The following is a 16,665-nucleotide window of genomic DNA, read 5'->3' on the forward strand; positions in this document are numbered from 1 at the left end:
AACCTCATTATTTTAAAAAAGGATATACTTTGTAACACACAAGAACAAGGCAGTCTTAATGTCTTGGGTTTTAAGACTTCAAATATTATTTTTTTAAAGTAAGTTGGATAAAGAACTATATTAAAAATAAAGATAGTATTTGGAATATTTTCCCTAACTACGTCTTTCAGGGTGTTGGTGGTTTTGAATTCTTCCTGAGATGAATAAAATCCCTATTAAACTTTCATAAGCAGGTACTATTAGCTTGGACATTAATATATAACCATCATTTTTTTCCCACATAGACACATAATTTGGAATAATAAGGATATAAGATATAAATATAAAACTTTTCAAAATTGGTATGATAATATTGTGTTGGTGAGTCAAGTATTTAAGGAAGATGGACAGCTGTTTAATTATACTGCATTTTTGACAACGTTTAAAATTTCAGTTACTACTAAAGAGTTTGCATAGCATTAGATACAATTCCCAGAGGGGTTCTAGTACTTTTAAGAAGCTGCAAAAGAGGGTGTAGTGGAGAATTGATGTCTACCATGTCTGTAGGTGGTATAAATATATTAAATAATAATTGTAACAACAAACACATTAGGAATTGATTTATTCAGTTTATTCAAAGAGTGAGCATGCAATACCCAGCAATGTATAAAGCTGATGTCATTTATTTAGAGATGTTATAAAAGAAATCCTCTTGTTGTATATTCTTGTTATATTTTCATGTTTATGCAATAATAATATTAAAAAAGGTATATTTGCAGATCTCATGTATACTCAAGGAGTTTCTTCCTCAGCGCAACAAAAATGTGAAGTGACTGGCTGGTTAAAAGAGGAAGCATTACACATTTCAACCCACAACAGGGTCTATAGAAACAGATTATATTTGTTCATTTCGTTTTTTTTTATTTTTATTTAATGACTTATAATACATTTGTAAATGTGCCCAGCAAGTTTGCCCGATCACTTTGCACTTTGCCAAGCCAATACTCCCCGTGCAATTCCCAGTGAAGGCCTGCGACTTGGCACAACCAGGAACCAGGGGAGACACTCTGGGACCCCTGCGCTCCCGACTGTGTAACTCCCCCCTGCACACCACGCGGCCGTGCCTTTACAAGGGGAGACCCTCGAGGACCCCTGCGCTCCCCTGACTGTGTGACTCCCCCCTGCACACCACGCGGCCGTGCCTTTACAAGGGGAGACCCTCGAGGACCCCTGCGCTCCCCTGACTGTGTGACTCCCCCCTGCACACCACGCGGCCGTGCCTTTACCAGGGGAGACCCTCGGGGACCCCTGCACTCCCCTGACTGTGTGACTCCCCCCTGCACACCACGCGGCCGTGCCTTTACCAGGGGAGACCCTCGGGGACCCCTGCGCTCCCCTGACTGTGTGACTCCCCCCTGCACACCACACGGCCGTGCCTTTACCAGGGGAGACCCTCGAGGACCCCTGCGCTCCCCTGACTGTGTGACTCCCCCCTGCACACCACGCGGCCGTGCCTTTACAAGGGGAGACCCTCGAGGACCCCTGCGCTCCCCTGACTGTGTGACTCCCCCCTGCACACCACGCGGCCATGCCTTTACCAGGGGAGACCCTCGAGGACCCCTGCGCTCCCCTGACTGTGTGACTCCCCCCTGCACACCACGCGGCCGTGCCTTTACAAGGGGAGACCCTCGAGGACCCCTGTGCTCCCCTGACTGTGTGACTCCCCCCTGCACACCACGCGGCCATGCCTTTACCAGGGGAGACCCTCGAGGACCCCTGTGCTCCCCTGACTGTGTGACTCCCCCCTGCACACCACGCAGTCCCAGTACTGCCTATTTCCTGGAGAGATCTTTGAAAGGGGTGTCTCTCAGTGTGCATGTGTCAGGTTTCAGAGTGATCGAAGCTCCTCTCAGCTGTGTGGTGGTGTGAGTGACAGAGCGGGGCTCACATTGCTGTGTGGATATCGACGTGCTGCCGATCCCTATCTCTGCACTGTGCTTATCATCCCTGCTCCTGAATTAATCATCCTGCTTCCTGACACTGCCAGCTGCACACGGTCACCTTTTCACAAACACACACTGCGTTCCTCTCTCTTTTTAGACATTAAAAACAAACGTTACCCACATCTTTCTACCCAAGTCAAGCAGACAAGCGTTTGGGCTCTAGTGCCTTCATCAGCGTTACAGAAACTAAACTGAGTCAAGCAGATCAGCGTTTGGGCTCTAGTGCCTTCATCAGTGTTATTAAAAGTAGAAACCGAGTCAAGCAGACAAGCATTTTAAACAGTTGATTAATGTGTATTTATTTTCCACTTGTTTCTAAGTGTTTGGTGGCTCCCTCTGATCAAGTTCAGAGTGTATTCCATTCTTGTGCACTCTTTTGTTGTGTCGGTCATACAGAGTTGAAGAAAAAGTACACCCTCAACTTGATTAGAGGCAGCCACCGTACACTTAGGGCACTGTCACACCTGGTTCGTTTGATCCGTTGACGCAGATTGAAGTGCAGTTTGGTTTGAATGAAACCTCTGAGAACCACATCATCGCACCAGGATATGCATCAACCCAAGAGAACTGAGATCACTTGAAGTGGTGGTCTGGGTTTGCTTGGAAGTGGACTCTGTACGTTTGCCTCTTTGTTCCGTTTCACCTTTTTGCAATGTGAATCCAAACGTACTGCAGTTCACTTGGAAACGAACTGCTCCCAACAGCGAAGCAAATCATGGAAGTGAAGTACTTCAGCAGGGCTTGTCAAAACACAATGCAATGACAGATACACACCGACAAGAACACCAGAATGTCACATCTACACAGCACATCACAAACAAATAAATACTATAGGGCTGATTTACAAACTGGTGCAACCTGGGGCTGTGCAATGAAATTATGCTAATAAATAATACCAGTGTTTGAGAGTTACTACTGCAGCATGCACGTTCTTTAAGCATATAGCAAAACTGTAATAAGTCAAAGAAAATCCACAGGAACAATCTGAAACGACAATTGAATCATTATTTAGCAGTGCATTGCGTCTGGCTTATATTTGCACAACATAGACTTGCAAGGAAAACATTGTGCTGAGACAAAAATGACCTTGCCTGTGACTTTGACCTCTCAACTAGCTTATAACTCGTTACAGTGCACATAGAGTTATGATTACTATACAACACATTTAAGAACCCATATATGCTCTATTAAAAAATTACCTTGATTGTGACTTTTGACCTCTCCTTAAGGTTAAATGTAAAATTAGCTTATAACTCCTTACAGTGTGTAGATAGGGTCATGGTTACTATGGTGTTTAAAGTTATAAAGCATTTTGAATTAAAACTGCTCCATAAAACTAATCTGTTGCTGACACTAAAATGCTACAGCTTTCCAAAATTGGAAGCTGTAAAACTGCCTGGCAGTTCTTCTTCTTCTTCTCCTTCTCCTCATTATTATTAGTTGTTCATTTAGCAGACGCCTTTATCCAAGGTGACTTACAGAGACTAGGGTGTGTGAACTATGCATCCACTGCAGAGTCACTTACAACAACGTCTCACCCGAAAGACGGAGCACAAGGAGGTTAAGTGACTTGCTCAGGGTCACACAATGAGTCAGTGGCTGAGGTGGGATTTGAACCAGGGACCTCCTGGTTACAAGCCTGTTTCTTCAACCACTGGACCACACAGCCTCCTAAATTGGAAGCTGTAAAATTGCCTGGCAGTTCTTCTTCTTCTCCTCCTCCTCCTCCTCCTCCTCCTCCTCAATATTTGACTTTGCTTGAAACGTCTTCTAAACACCAGCCTCAATGCATGCTCTGTTTCTTCAGCAATGATTTGATGTTGTAAGCACCAAATAAACCAGAAGAAACCAGACAACAGCACATCACGTAGCCTATAGTATTCTCCATGTTGGGTGCGATGCAAAACCAGAGAGAACCTCCGCTCTAGCAATCAGTTTGGGAAGTGCAATGTGAAACCAATAGAACCAGCAAGCGAGTCTGAATTCACTTTAAAAGAAACTCAAGTTCCCTTTAAATTGTCTGGTGTAAAGTGAACAAGGAATGACCTTAGAAACAAATTAGTAAATCTAAAAAAAAAGAAAATCTGAAATATAAAATCTGCTAGATCTGCAGTGTATTATATCTGTGTGTGACAGTGCTGTGCACCCTGCTAGATCTACAGTGTATTATATCTGTGTGTGACAGTGCTGTGCACCCTGCTCTACAGTGTATTATATCTGTGTGTGACAGTGCTGTGCACCCTGCTAGATCTACAGTGTATTATCTGTGTGTGACAGTGCTGTGCACCCTGCTCTACAGTGTATTATATCTGTGTGTGACAGTGCTGTGCACCCTGCTAGATCTACAGTGTATTATCTGTGTGTGACAGTGCTGTGCACCCTGCTCTACAGTGTATTATATCTGTGTGTGACAGTGCTGTGCACCCTGCTAGATCTACAGTGTATTATATCTGTGTGTGACAGTGCTGTGCACTCTGCTCTACAGTGTATTATATCTGTGTGTGAGTGCTGTGCACCCTGCTAGATCTACAGTGTATTATATCTGTGTGTGACAGTGCTGTGCACCCTGCTCTACAGTGTATTATATCTGTGTGTGACAGTGCTGTGCACTCTGCTAGATCTAGTGTATTATATCTGTGTGTGACAGTGCTGTGCACCCTGCTCTACAGTGTATTATATCTGTGTGTGACAGTGCTGTGCACCCTGCTAGATCTACAGTGTATTATATCTGTGTGTGACAGTGCTGTGCACCCTGCTCTACAGTGTATTATATCTGTGTGTGACAGTGCTGTGCACCCTGCTAGATCTACAGTGTATTATATCTGTGTGTGACAGTGCTGTGCACCCTGCTCTACAGTGTATTATATCTGTGTGTGACAGTGCTGTGCACCCTGCTAGATCTACAGTGTATTATATCTGTGTGTGACAGTGCTGTGCACCCTGCTCTACAGTGTATTATATCTGTGTGTGACAGTGCTGTGCACCCTGCTAGATCTACAGTGTATTATATCTGTGTGTGACAGTGCTGTGCACCCTGCTAGATCTACAGTGTATTATATCTGTGTGTGACAGTGCTGTGCACTCTGCTAGATCTACAGTGTATTATATCTGTGTGTGACAGTGCTGTGCACTCTGCTAGATCTACAGTGTATTATATCTGTGTGTGACAGTGCTGTGCATCCTGCTCTACAGTGTATTATATCTGTGTGTGACAGTGCTGTGCACTCTGCTCTACAGTGTATCTGTGTGTGACAGTGCTGTGCACTCTGCTAGATCTACAGTGTATTATATCTGTGTGTGACAGTGCTGTGCACTCTGCTAGATCTACAGTGTATTAGATCTGTGTGTGACAGTGCTGTGCACCCTGCTAGACCTACAGTGTATTATATCTGTGTGTGACAGTGCTGTGCACTCTGCTAGATCTAATGTATTATATCTGTGTGACAGTGCTGTGCACCCTGCTCTACAGTGTATTATATCTGTGTGTGACAGTGCTGTGCACCCTGCTAGATCTACAGTGTATTATCTGTGTGTGACAGTGCTGTGCACCCTGCTCTACAGTGTATTATATCTGTGTGTGACAGTGCTGTGCACTCTGCTAGATCTACAGTGTATTATATCTGTGTGTGACAGTGCTGTGTACCCTGCTAGATCTACAGTGTATTATATCTGTGTGACAGTGCTGTGCACTCTGCTGTACTGTGTATTATATCTGTGTGTGACAGTGCTGTGCACTCTGCTAGATCTACAGTGTATTCAGTTACACTGGAAGGAGTTGGCTGGTATTTCAAGGCTGTGTTTAATGAAGGCACGAAGGTGTGCTCGCTGAGGGGTTTGTGTGTCGCTGTCTTGTCGACTCTGATGATGTATGGCTCACACCTTCATATCTACAAAATATCAACACGACCTTCCGACCCCGCAAATACGATGGCATTGTCGGGGATTGTGGGAGAGGGGGTATTGGATCTCCTGTGAGAGTGTCTGTCTGGGAGTCTGGAGAGAGCACACGCAAAAACACTGAGAAACACACACTGAGACACACTCACACTGAGACACACACACACTGAGAAACACACACTGAGACACACTCACACTGAGACACACACACACTGAGAAACACACACTGAGACACACACGCTGTGATACACAGTAACACTGAGACACACACACTGAGACAGTCACACTGATACACACGCACACACACTCTGAGACAGTCACGCTGAGTCACACACACACTGAGACACACACTCTGAGACAGTCACACTGAGATACACACACACTGAGACACACAGTCACACTGAGACACACACTGAGACACAGTCGCACTGAGAAACACACACTGACACACAGTCACACTGAGATACACACGCACACTGACTGAGACACACACACTGACACACACTGATACACTAAGACACAATGTGTGTGTGTTGCAGCTAGGAATCATAAGGGGTAACACAATAACATACTCAGAGTCCCTCAGCAGCCAATTCCTTCAGCCCAGAGTAGTGCCAGAGGACATGTCTGTAACATGAAAAGGCATGTTTACTGTAACGTGTTTCCGTCTAGACTGCACAGTCCTCTGCAGTGAATGGAAGTGTGCCACGGGTAAGATTAATAAAGTATTCTGTTGGTGTAGAATTGGATGCTGATAATATTGATTCTGCTGTGGCTGCTGGGTTCTTACAACAGCAGGTACAGTCAGCGCTCCTCTAGCCTAAACGAATCAATCCCTGAGTCAGGTCACTCAGACATGGCAAGTCAAATACCACTGAATTAACACAAGCACTTAACATGAACTGGTCGTCAACACACAGACACACACGCGCATATATACCAATACCTATTGCCCTAAATTATTATTAAAATTATTATTGTTATTATTAAAAATACGTGATCAACCTCTAACTCAACCTTTCGAAACCACCATGATTTTTTATTACAAAAGTAAGGAATTTTTCAGGCTCTTTCAGGTATTTGATACTATTTTTTTTTTTTTTTAAACTGATTCAAGCTTGTGAAATCTGACCCAATAATCTAAAGACAGTGGCTGTAGACCCCCGACTACCTCTCTCTCCTCCACGCTGTCTGAAAAATCACGTATTTCACTTGTTCAAACAAAGTGAGTGGTGACAGCAGTGAGAGTATGAGAGCAGAGAGCTGCTCTTATTGTATTACTTGTATTGTAACGCTTGAAATGTTTTTGCTTACGATTGTAAGTCGCCCTGGATAAGGGCGTCTGCTAAGAAATAAATAATAATAATAGGGGGACGTGGGGCAGACAGAGCAGCAGACTGATCATCCAATCAGGGCCTTGAGTTCCAGGTGTTTCCGGTCTCCGCTGTGGATGAAATCCTCTGCAAAGTGAGAACCTGAACCAATAAGAGCAGCACAGAAACCTGGACCAAAGGACACTTAGGACAGGGAAGGAGACAACTCTTCAGAGTGGTGAGGGGATGGAATGGGCTACCTAGTCATATTCTTAACACAGAATCACTGCAATCCTTGAAGACCCAGCTTTGCAAAGTTTTGAGATCAATCAGCTACTAGCATCAATGAATTCTATTTTGTTGGAGCTCTTGAAGAATCTTTGAAATGATGACACTGCAGCTACAAGCCAGCAGCAATAACATTCAGCACACAGCTATTACTGATCCTTCACCACCGGGGTGAAGAGACCAGGGCTGTCAGATAGGAATTTCACCTACAAGGGACTCCCAGAAATGAAATATTTGCTACGGGAGCCGTTTCCTCCTTTACAGGAGCCGCTGTAGGGGGTATATGTGCAGAACTTGTCTGTTGCCACATTCTTATTTTCCTGTGTGTATTGAATGCTGTGTTGACCTGCTTTTCCAGTTTTGCTCATTTTAACATCTTTCCATTTTCTAATGCCAGAGCCATCACACCTCATGATGCTAAAAAACACACTGAAGACTGAAGTTGTTTAACTGAAATTAAAAAGTGTGCTGGTCAGACACAGGATTGTATCAGAGACCTTGACAATGAGGGCAGGAGCAGATAGACCAGATACCCACCCACCCCTAAATACCATAGGGGCTGTAACAGAAATACACTGCTCTGAATGAAGACAGCACTGTCACAACTTGAGTCCATTTTTTTTATTAGAAAAACCAAAAAGCCAAAACTGACGGTTTCAACATTGAAATACATGTCACTCACAGTTTAAAAAAACAAATTCCACTGCAATAGGTTTTACCACCATCCCCCTCACCCCCTCTCCTTAATGGAAACACGTTAGACTCTACCTGCAGCTACCATGAAAGCTGTTGCATGGAAGGCTGGATCCAGACACCACATATCAGATATCAAACTAGTGATAAAAATCTATACTTCCTGCTTCAAAAATAAAAGCACCTTTATAACTTCTCTCTCTCGTCCTGCCTCCAAAACATTCCCTCCAATAAAACAGATTAATAACCTGTGTGACAGCAGTCCCTCTGCACACAGGAAAAACAATCCACAAACATCTGGTGAGGTATTGCGTATAGTTTAGCTTTTTTTTTTCTGTTGTACAAAATTGAACAATAAAAAAACAAGCAATCATTCACAGGTATTGAGCTTAAAAAAAGTCTGAAGGAATTTTGGAAAATGCATTCAGGCCAATTCACCCCCAGGCATGCAGGCAGGCAGGTATTCTTCTGCAGGGCAGTTTAAGACACTATCCAGTGCAAAACGAACCCAACAGAATTGAAAGGGAACCCTTTCTAATGCTGGGAATAACCAGAGGTGTGTGCACAGTGGGTCTGTGCTCATCACAAACCAGACAGACACTATGGAGGTACTGGGAACCCCTTTGCCAGTAGAGCCTGTGTTGTAGGATGTTTGAATGTTCCCCTCACAAACACTGCCTCTGGCAGGGTGTGAGGCATTCATTCAATACAGGACTGGGTTTCTAGAACACTTAACACACACAGGTCTGAGTGCTGTCTGGAGCAGTGCCGTGTCCAAAGATTACGGTTTTGAGTGCATTACAATGTGATCAATACAATCTAGTGCCCGTTTCTGCAGTTGGTATACGCTCTATAAAACGTGTTGTGTAAATGCACAGCACCCAGGGATAGGAACCAGGAGGAAAGCTGCATTTCAGGAATACACATCAGGGTGAAAATGAGATTCTCACACATCGGAACACACACTGAAACAGACCTGCTGAAAAGGAGAGATTTCAAAATGTGTGATAATCAGGGCTCACACTGCTCTGGAAACGGAGCGCAGGATCTATTCACAAAGGCATTTAAAGAAAGAAAAAAAAAGCTTAATGTTAAATGAACTAACAGGAAACAACTACATCCACATTGGAGCATTTAAAATAGCCGCACCCTGTGAACCACGCGAAGACAAACCGATCACTCAGGCTGAGCTTCCTCCCGACACCCAGGACAGGGGCGATGCTGTTGTCTGTGCTTACCACTCCCATTGAAACAGCTGCTTCAGTGTGTGTGGACTGCTGCTCTCCACAAAGCTGCCCCCCAACACAAACACACATAACGTGTTGAAATAGTGATTGGCGATGACCTGGTTTGTATTGTCGAGAAAGAGTCTGTGGAGAGCAGCAGAAAAGGGAGCAGCAGTGAATTCTTCCAATCAGTTCTACAGCCCCTCACCTGGGGGTCAGCATGCAGGTTATTTAAGACAGCTCAGTCTGAATCAGGGGTAGAAACTATCACAGGGATGGAAGAAAGACTCCCATTGCATAACAGTTTAATCCACTCCTGGTTTTACTGGGAGTGGAGCTAATCAAGTGGATAGTAAAACCCAGGTCCTATTGTAAGTGACTCTGCAGCAGCAGCAGCTGTGATGCACAGTTCACCCCCTAGTCTTGGATAAAAGCGTCTGCTAAATGACTAAATAATACAAAACTGCTCTGCAATAGGAGTCGTATTTCCATTGCTGTAACCCTGCAGGTTTGTGCGGCTGTGGGAGAGGGAGGGGGAAGGGGGTGAGGGGATGTGGCGTGTGACGTGTTATTTCCCTGTGATGAGCGGGTTCCTCAGCACCACGATCACAGAGTCTCCTCTCAGGAACATCTTGGAGATGTAGCGGTCCTTGTTGACCGGCTTGGATTTCTTCTTGCCCTTCCCGCTCTTGGGCACCTCGGTCCACATCTCCTTCACATTCTCCAGGACCATGTTGCAGTGTCTGCGGGGGCCGGCAGGGGGAGACAGTGAGCACAGTATACAACACCACTGCTCAGCTCAAGTTACTACATTACTCAGCTATTGAGTTAAGGTGCTCCTCAGTTCTAGTTGCTTTTGGCCAGCAGGGTGAGCAATGCACTCAAAAACAACTCAGGGATGGAAATAAGACTCCCATTGCATTGTGGTTTGATCCATTCCTGGTTTCACTATAAGTTTACTAAGACACACCTGAACTTGTTACCTATACACCGGGGCTAAATGAGCTCATAGTAAAACCTGGAGTGAGTAAACCACCACGCAGTAGGAGTCTTATTTCCACCTCTGCAGCTTCCAGTTCTGAAATGTCAGCTCTTGTGTTCCGGTGCTTTTAAAAGCAGCTCTTCAGTTCTAGTGGTTATCGTTTAATGTTACATAAGGATCGTGTTAAACCATTCAATTAAAAACAGTTTAATACAGAATTTGATAAAAACAGAAATTTAAAAAAGAGAGATACAAAATTGAGACTAAAACTAAAATTAATTTAAGACAAAAAGAAAATTCAAAATCTTGAATTAAAACAGTAGGAGTCCCAGCTTCCCTGACTGAGAAGGGAGAGCATTCCAGAATGCAGGAGCTGCAGAGCATTCCAGAATGCAGGAGCTGCAGAGCATTCCAGAATGCAGGAGCTGCAGAGCATTCCAGAATGCAGGAGCTGCAGAGCATTCCAGAATGCAGGAGCTGCAGAGCATTCCAGAATGCAGGAGCTTTACAACCAGCAGCCTCAAGCCTGTGATCGAGGAGCGAGGTTCGGAGTACACAAGGTCAAGAATCCCTCTATAACTGAGTGCTAATCCATTCAGGGTCTTGGAAGCTAAAAACAAAATCTTAAAAATCAATTCTAAACTACACAGGGAGCCAGTGCAAAGAGGCCAAAACAAGAGGCATGTGTTCAATTTTTCTGGTTTTAGTCATGAGGCCCACGTTGCAATACCCGGAAAAAACAAGATTCATCTCTTCAGAGCTTCAAGTACCTTCAAATAAACTTCACTCCTTCATTTACTAACCCCTTTTCTGAGGTCTGCAATCACAGTGCTTTCTATGAAACACTGAGTTCGGAGCCGCTCTGCATTTCTAGTCATCTGCCATAGACGTGTGTAACGTGGGCTACATCTGCCAAAGAGTCTGTATAGAAGTGAGAGGCAGCGCCATCTAGTGAGCAGCTACTCAGGATCAAGCCTCCTACTGCACTGAACTAGATGGTGCTCATTAATTAAAAGCACCTTAACATACAGACATGGGAAATAAAAAGGAGGGGCTGGAGAGAGAGAGAGAGAGGAGAGAGAGACAGAGACAGCGCTAGCGCCCCTACCTGTCGAAGGCCTTGACACGCCCCAGCAGCTTCTTGTTGTTGCGACAGTTGATGAGGACCTGCGTGTTGTTCTTGACGGACTGCGTGAGCACAGACAGCGGGCCCGTGTTGAACTCCTCCTCCTCCCGCTTCTGCAGCTCCTCGGGGTTCATCTCAGACTTGGGCTTGTTGAGGAGACTCCTGAAATACAGAGAGACAGAGACAGAGAGTTACAATACAGGGATACAGAGAGAGTGTTCACATCTCAGACTGGGGCTTGTTCAGGAGACTCCTGAAATACACAGAGACAGAGACAGGGCGTTACAATACAGAGAGATGGTTCATCTCAGACTGAGGCTTGACACACACACACACACACACACAGGGAGGCTTGGCCCTGCTCATCTGGCTGGTTTGATTTGCAGCAGACAAACACCATGAGAGAGAGCAGACAAGTAATTTTGGATCAACTCGGAAATCTCTTTAGAACCAGTATACTGAACAGAAGCGTCAATTGATTCATTATGCTACTATAAGAATCAAAACCTATAGAGGAGGCTGTGTGGTCCAGTGGTTAAAGAAAAGGGCTTATAACCAGGAGGTCCCCGGTTCAAATCCCACCTCAGCCACTGACTCACTGTGTGACTCTAAACAAGTCACTTAACCTCCTTGTGCTCTGTCTTTCGGGTGAGACGTTGTTGTAACTGACTCTGCAGCTGATGCATAGTTCTCACACCCTAGTCTCTAAGTCGCCTTGGATAGAGGCGTCTGCTAAATAAACAAATACTAATAATTGTGTTCCACTGTTTGTTACCCTCTTGGAATCTGAAGCATATTTCACAGGTGCGGTACCCTGTACAGAGCAATGCATTTCACACGGATGTATATTTGTGGAGCACCGCACCTTATTTTATTTTTTAATACTCCAGACATATTTTCTGAGTAAAAGGCAGCGTGTATTTAGAAATAAGCAGTGCGCCACAATGCTGGGCTCCAGATATCCATGAATCAGCGCTGACTGATTTAACACGCTCTGTATTTGTTATGATTTTGTGATTTCAGTGCCGGCAGCGCATTGTATTGACCAGCGTTGTATTCTTTAAACAGCCTCGTATGTATTATCTATACTGAGCGGGGTCGCTGTAGTTTAAACCCGTTATAACCTGCACGGCCTACACTATGGGGAGTTTGTTTTCAATGGTTAGAAACATGTATGCTGAGTTATTGATCTTTAAAATCACGCATGCTCAGTTCACTTTTAATATTACAAATCGCATGAAGACGAGCCGCGCCACACTGTGAAGTAAACCCGGTGTTTATAACAAAGTGAGGTTTACAAACCCAGGCAAAAACTGAAAAACGCAACAGCGACGCAGCACAAAGCGAGCCCGTCCGAGACAGTACCAATTCAAACTCGCAAAAACACACCCTGAACCCGGAGGTTTTCAACAAAAAAGGGCTATACTTACATTTCTGCTGTTCTGCGATGCTGATTTTATTTCAAACTAATATTTTTGTTGAGTAAGCCGTGGATTCCCGAGTTGTCTCTTACAGTAGCACAGGAAGCAGCGAGAACATGCGGGTTGGCTCCAAGAAACCCTTCCGGAGTACAACGTAAAGAGGGTGGGACTTCCGCTGCACGTTTTTGTTTGACAAGCTGCCAAGCCTCCCGGTTTCACCGTGACAGTCCGGATACCTGTTAACTCGAGTTATCTGTCAAATAAAACCAGGATCAGGCCATACTGATCTTTAAATAACATCAATTAATAAACCGCATGTATTTTTATTCTTGTTGAACTATAACACTGGATTAAATCCACAGACATGTAGACCTATTGACAAAGTTATAGAAATTATCTTTCTGTGTTCTATCAATCAATGCCTCGCTGAATTATATATTAAAGTTACCTACTCTTGCTGGTTTCCTCATCAGCAGTGTAGAGAAGTTTGTGATGATCGTTTGACTTGTATTGATATGTGTTTTAAATCGATTTTCCTGTTGTATGGTAATACGTTTTCCACAGTTTGGTTTCACAGAGGCAGTTTCAGGCTGGATTCATACAGAACCCTGCATTAACATGAATCAATGTGCATTAAAAAGGGCAGGAGGAAGGGAGGGAGGGGAGAGGAGGAGGGAGGGAAGGAGGATAGGGGAGAGTGGTGTGTTTCTGTGTGTTTGAATACAGGAGAATGGGTAGGAGGAGGAGAAAGGGGAGAGGAGAGAGAAAGCTGTGAAGGGGAGGTGTGTGTATATTGTGCTGAGTGCATTGGAGGAGAGGTGAGAGGTGGGTATGTCTCTGTGTGTGTGTGTGTCTGAGTGTGAGTATGTGTGGGAGGGTGTGTGTCAGTATCAGTGTGTGTGTGTTGTCACGAAATCCGCGTGGTCAGATTTACGTACTCTTATGAATTGCTCAGTACACACTCATATCTCAGGGGAGACGTTAGAAGGACAGAGATGTTATTACTCCTAGTGGGATATAGTTCGTGCTCTGGATCCGCAGTATATCCAGATGACCAATATAGAACTCAAGAAATTGACAGACTCATGTATTTAAAGTTTTTTACGAATCGGAGTATGATCAGTACTCGTTCGGTTTATTAACGGTTAAATATTGGATAGAGTAGCTACAGGCTACGTCGTATCCCCAGCTGAAAGACACACTGGGCAGTCCAGTGTCTTAACAGATATCAACGTTAACACTTTAATACATGTATATATGTGTTAATCAAGGCCGACAAGCAGGCCAAGAACACGTCACCTAAAGTACCCAATGGTCTATTTCAGCACATTCAACAAAACTCTCTCTTATTTCTAAAACATAGCGTGAGTCCCTTATAGCAATACATGCAATACATGTGAGATAAAATAATAATAATTGCTTAATGCTTACCCTTTAATATAAATCGTAAAAGGATATGGCTGTCTTCACCAGGCAAATGAAACTGAATTCAATCAGCTCAATTGTGTCGGTTTGCAAAAGATGGACCACCTTGCCCTGTCTGGGATGAGTGTGGTACTCCATTGAAATTACTCTGGAGTTTTATAGGTTTTTCGTCTCATTGGAATACATGGGACGCCTCAATTAACTCCAATCATTAATCTAGTGGGACAGTTCTTATCCATTTTACAAATAATAGTTTTCAAAAGATCCAGACTAACTTTTCAGAATTAATAGGTGTCATGTACTTCAATAAATTTAAAACCTCACATTTGTTTCAACTCTTATGATCTCATTTCTTTGCTTTCCTCCGAGCCCCTCCTTTATCTGAAAAGTTAAGTGAACCAAGGTTCCCAGGATCTTGGTTTATAATATAATATAAAAACACTACTGCATGCAAAACACTAATTTTATATGTGTTATATATGAGAGATGTTCTTAATATGTGACATCATCTTCTAAATGATTATATTATGCTAAATTAAAGGTATGTGTTTCTTTTAACTTCATATTGTTTCATCATTTTGTTAATGAGTCAGTTTTGATTCCATATACCATTGTCTAACAGAGTATTTGACAAAAGTTTGTCTCATACAATATTCAAGTCATTTAGTTTCACTAAGTTTAAGTGGTAATAGTTTTCATTACAATTATTTATCCATTAAGAGATGCACTGACCAGGCTCTGACCTGTACCTGACTCTGGGAATATGTTACTGCTAGCAGTTTCCACAGTCTCTTGTTTTTTCCAAGGTCAGAGTCTGTGCAAAGCACTTTATTAAATATATGACCTGTCCATTAAGCCATGATTTGTGCATATTATTTCAAGACATTTACTTATCAGTACTAAACCACTAACTCCATAAACCTTAACACTACAAGTCTATGAGATTTGCAATTTTGCTGAAGTGGAATTTCTCTACAGCCCATATGAGGCCCTTTTTCACTGCAGCAGTTTCAAATAACCACATTATAAGGATTCCATCTACCATCATTAGACAATAATATAGTGGATTAATAACAAGGTACATTATAGTATATTATTACAAACTTAACACAAAAACATAACACAACACCTTTTAACTTCTATAATTCAATGGGTATCATAATGTCTAGAAGTCTTATTGTTCAATAGAAAGAAGAATAAACTTGTACCATTTTCCCATTTAAGTAAATCGAATACTGCTCCAGGTTTTAATCTTCTTATCACTACAGCAAAGTCGTGAACAAGCAATAATACTTGTCAATTGTAAATAATATGTTTTCTCATTATAGCAAATACTTAAAACATATTATTAATCTTATGAAATAACTGTTATGAGCTGTAAACAGTGTCAATTAGCACTGAACCTGTTTCATTATAAGATAATCTTTCAATTAATTTACCTCTGTTTATCAGTTGCTATAATATTGCTTTGGTGAATCCCTCTTAAGATTTAAATCCAAATATAGGCCAGTATAACTGCATTCAACTAGGCTTGACCCTTCTCTTTGTTCATACAAAATCCAGCCGAGACAGGATTTTTTTCTTTTGGTCATAAAGAGTCTCTTCTTATCTTGTGTTTTTAGGACATAAATTTGTAGATTAACGTTCACTTTTAGCCGTAATGGTGCTTTTTATCAAGTGTCATGCTTTCTGAAGATTAGATATACTAGTGGTAAATCGTTCATTATATATATATATTTTCTTAGGGATTCTCAGACTACTAAGTATTTAATTGAATACATGTGTAATTCCAAACAAGAGTGGACTGACCTATTTCATGGAGCAAGAGAGCCACCTATTAGTGGTACAAGGATACTCTTTCTTTATCCTTCCTAATATCTTTGACACTTCATTTTATAATACATTCCATATTTAAAATCGCCTAGTACATATTCAGCATATCCATATGTTCTCAGCAGGATTCAGCTTCTGTACCAGGTTTCGCTCTTAGTTGTTTCCACAAGAAGTCCCTTGATCCAATGTTTAGCATCACAGGTGTGAGACGCCATCTTCCTCACTTCGTACCTACAAGATACTTGGACACGTTTAGCTGGGACACCTTCTACACATTCCAATTTATCTAGATGTGCCCATTTCACTAAATGACCTCCTTCACAATTTATGCGTTCAATCCTCTTAATATCCTTTGGATCTACATTTAGATGAGAGAAAGAAATTCCTTCAGAATCATTACATTCAAACAAGATTCTACAGTGTTTAGCTAAATGACTACAGGCTGGACAAAGTTTGGGCCCAGTCACTGATGTCTTGCT

At 42.8% G+C, this 16,665-nt stretch overlaps 1 protein-coding gene across 1 annotated transcript; it reads right to left on the bottom strand.

Moving 5' to 3' along the window:
* Positions 1-8,086: 8,086 nt before the first annotated feature.
* LOC117415450 (small nuclear ribonucleoprotein Sm D2) lies at positions 8,087-13,090 on the bottom strand. Its single transcript, XM_034025809.3, has 3 exons — positions 12,938-13,090; positions 11,490-11,669; positions 8,087-10,142 (listed from the first exon to the last, which is right to left on the bottom strand). Coding segments are annotated over exons 1-3 (357 nt in total). The 5' UTR covers positions 12,940-13,090; the 3' UTR covers positions 8,087-9,967.
* Positions 13,091-16,665: the final 3,575 nt, after the last annotated feature.

This window comes from Acipenser ruthenus, chromosome 7 (assembly GCF_902713425.1).
Source record: "Acipenser ruthenus chromosome 7, fAciRut3.2 maternal haplotype, whole genome shotgun sequence".
Taxonomy (NCBI): domain Eukaryota; kingdom Metazoa; phylum Chordata; class Actinopteri; order Acipenseriformes; family Acipenseridae; genus Acipenser; species Acipenser ruthenus.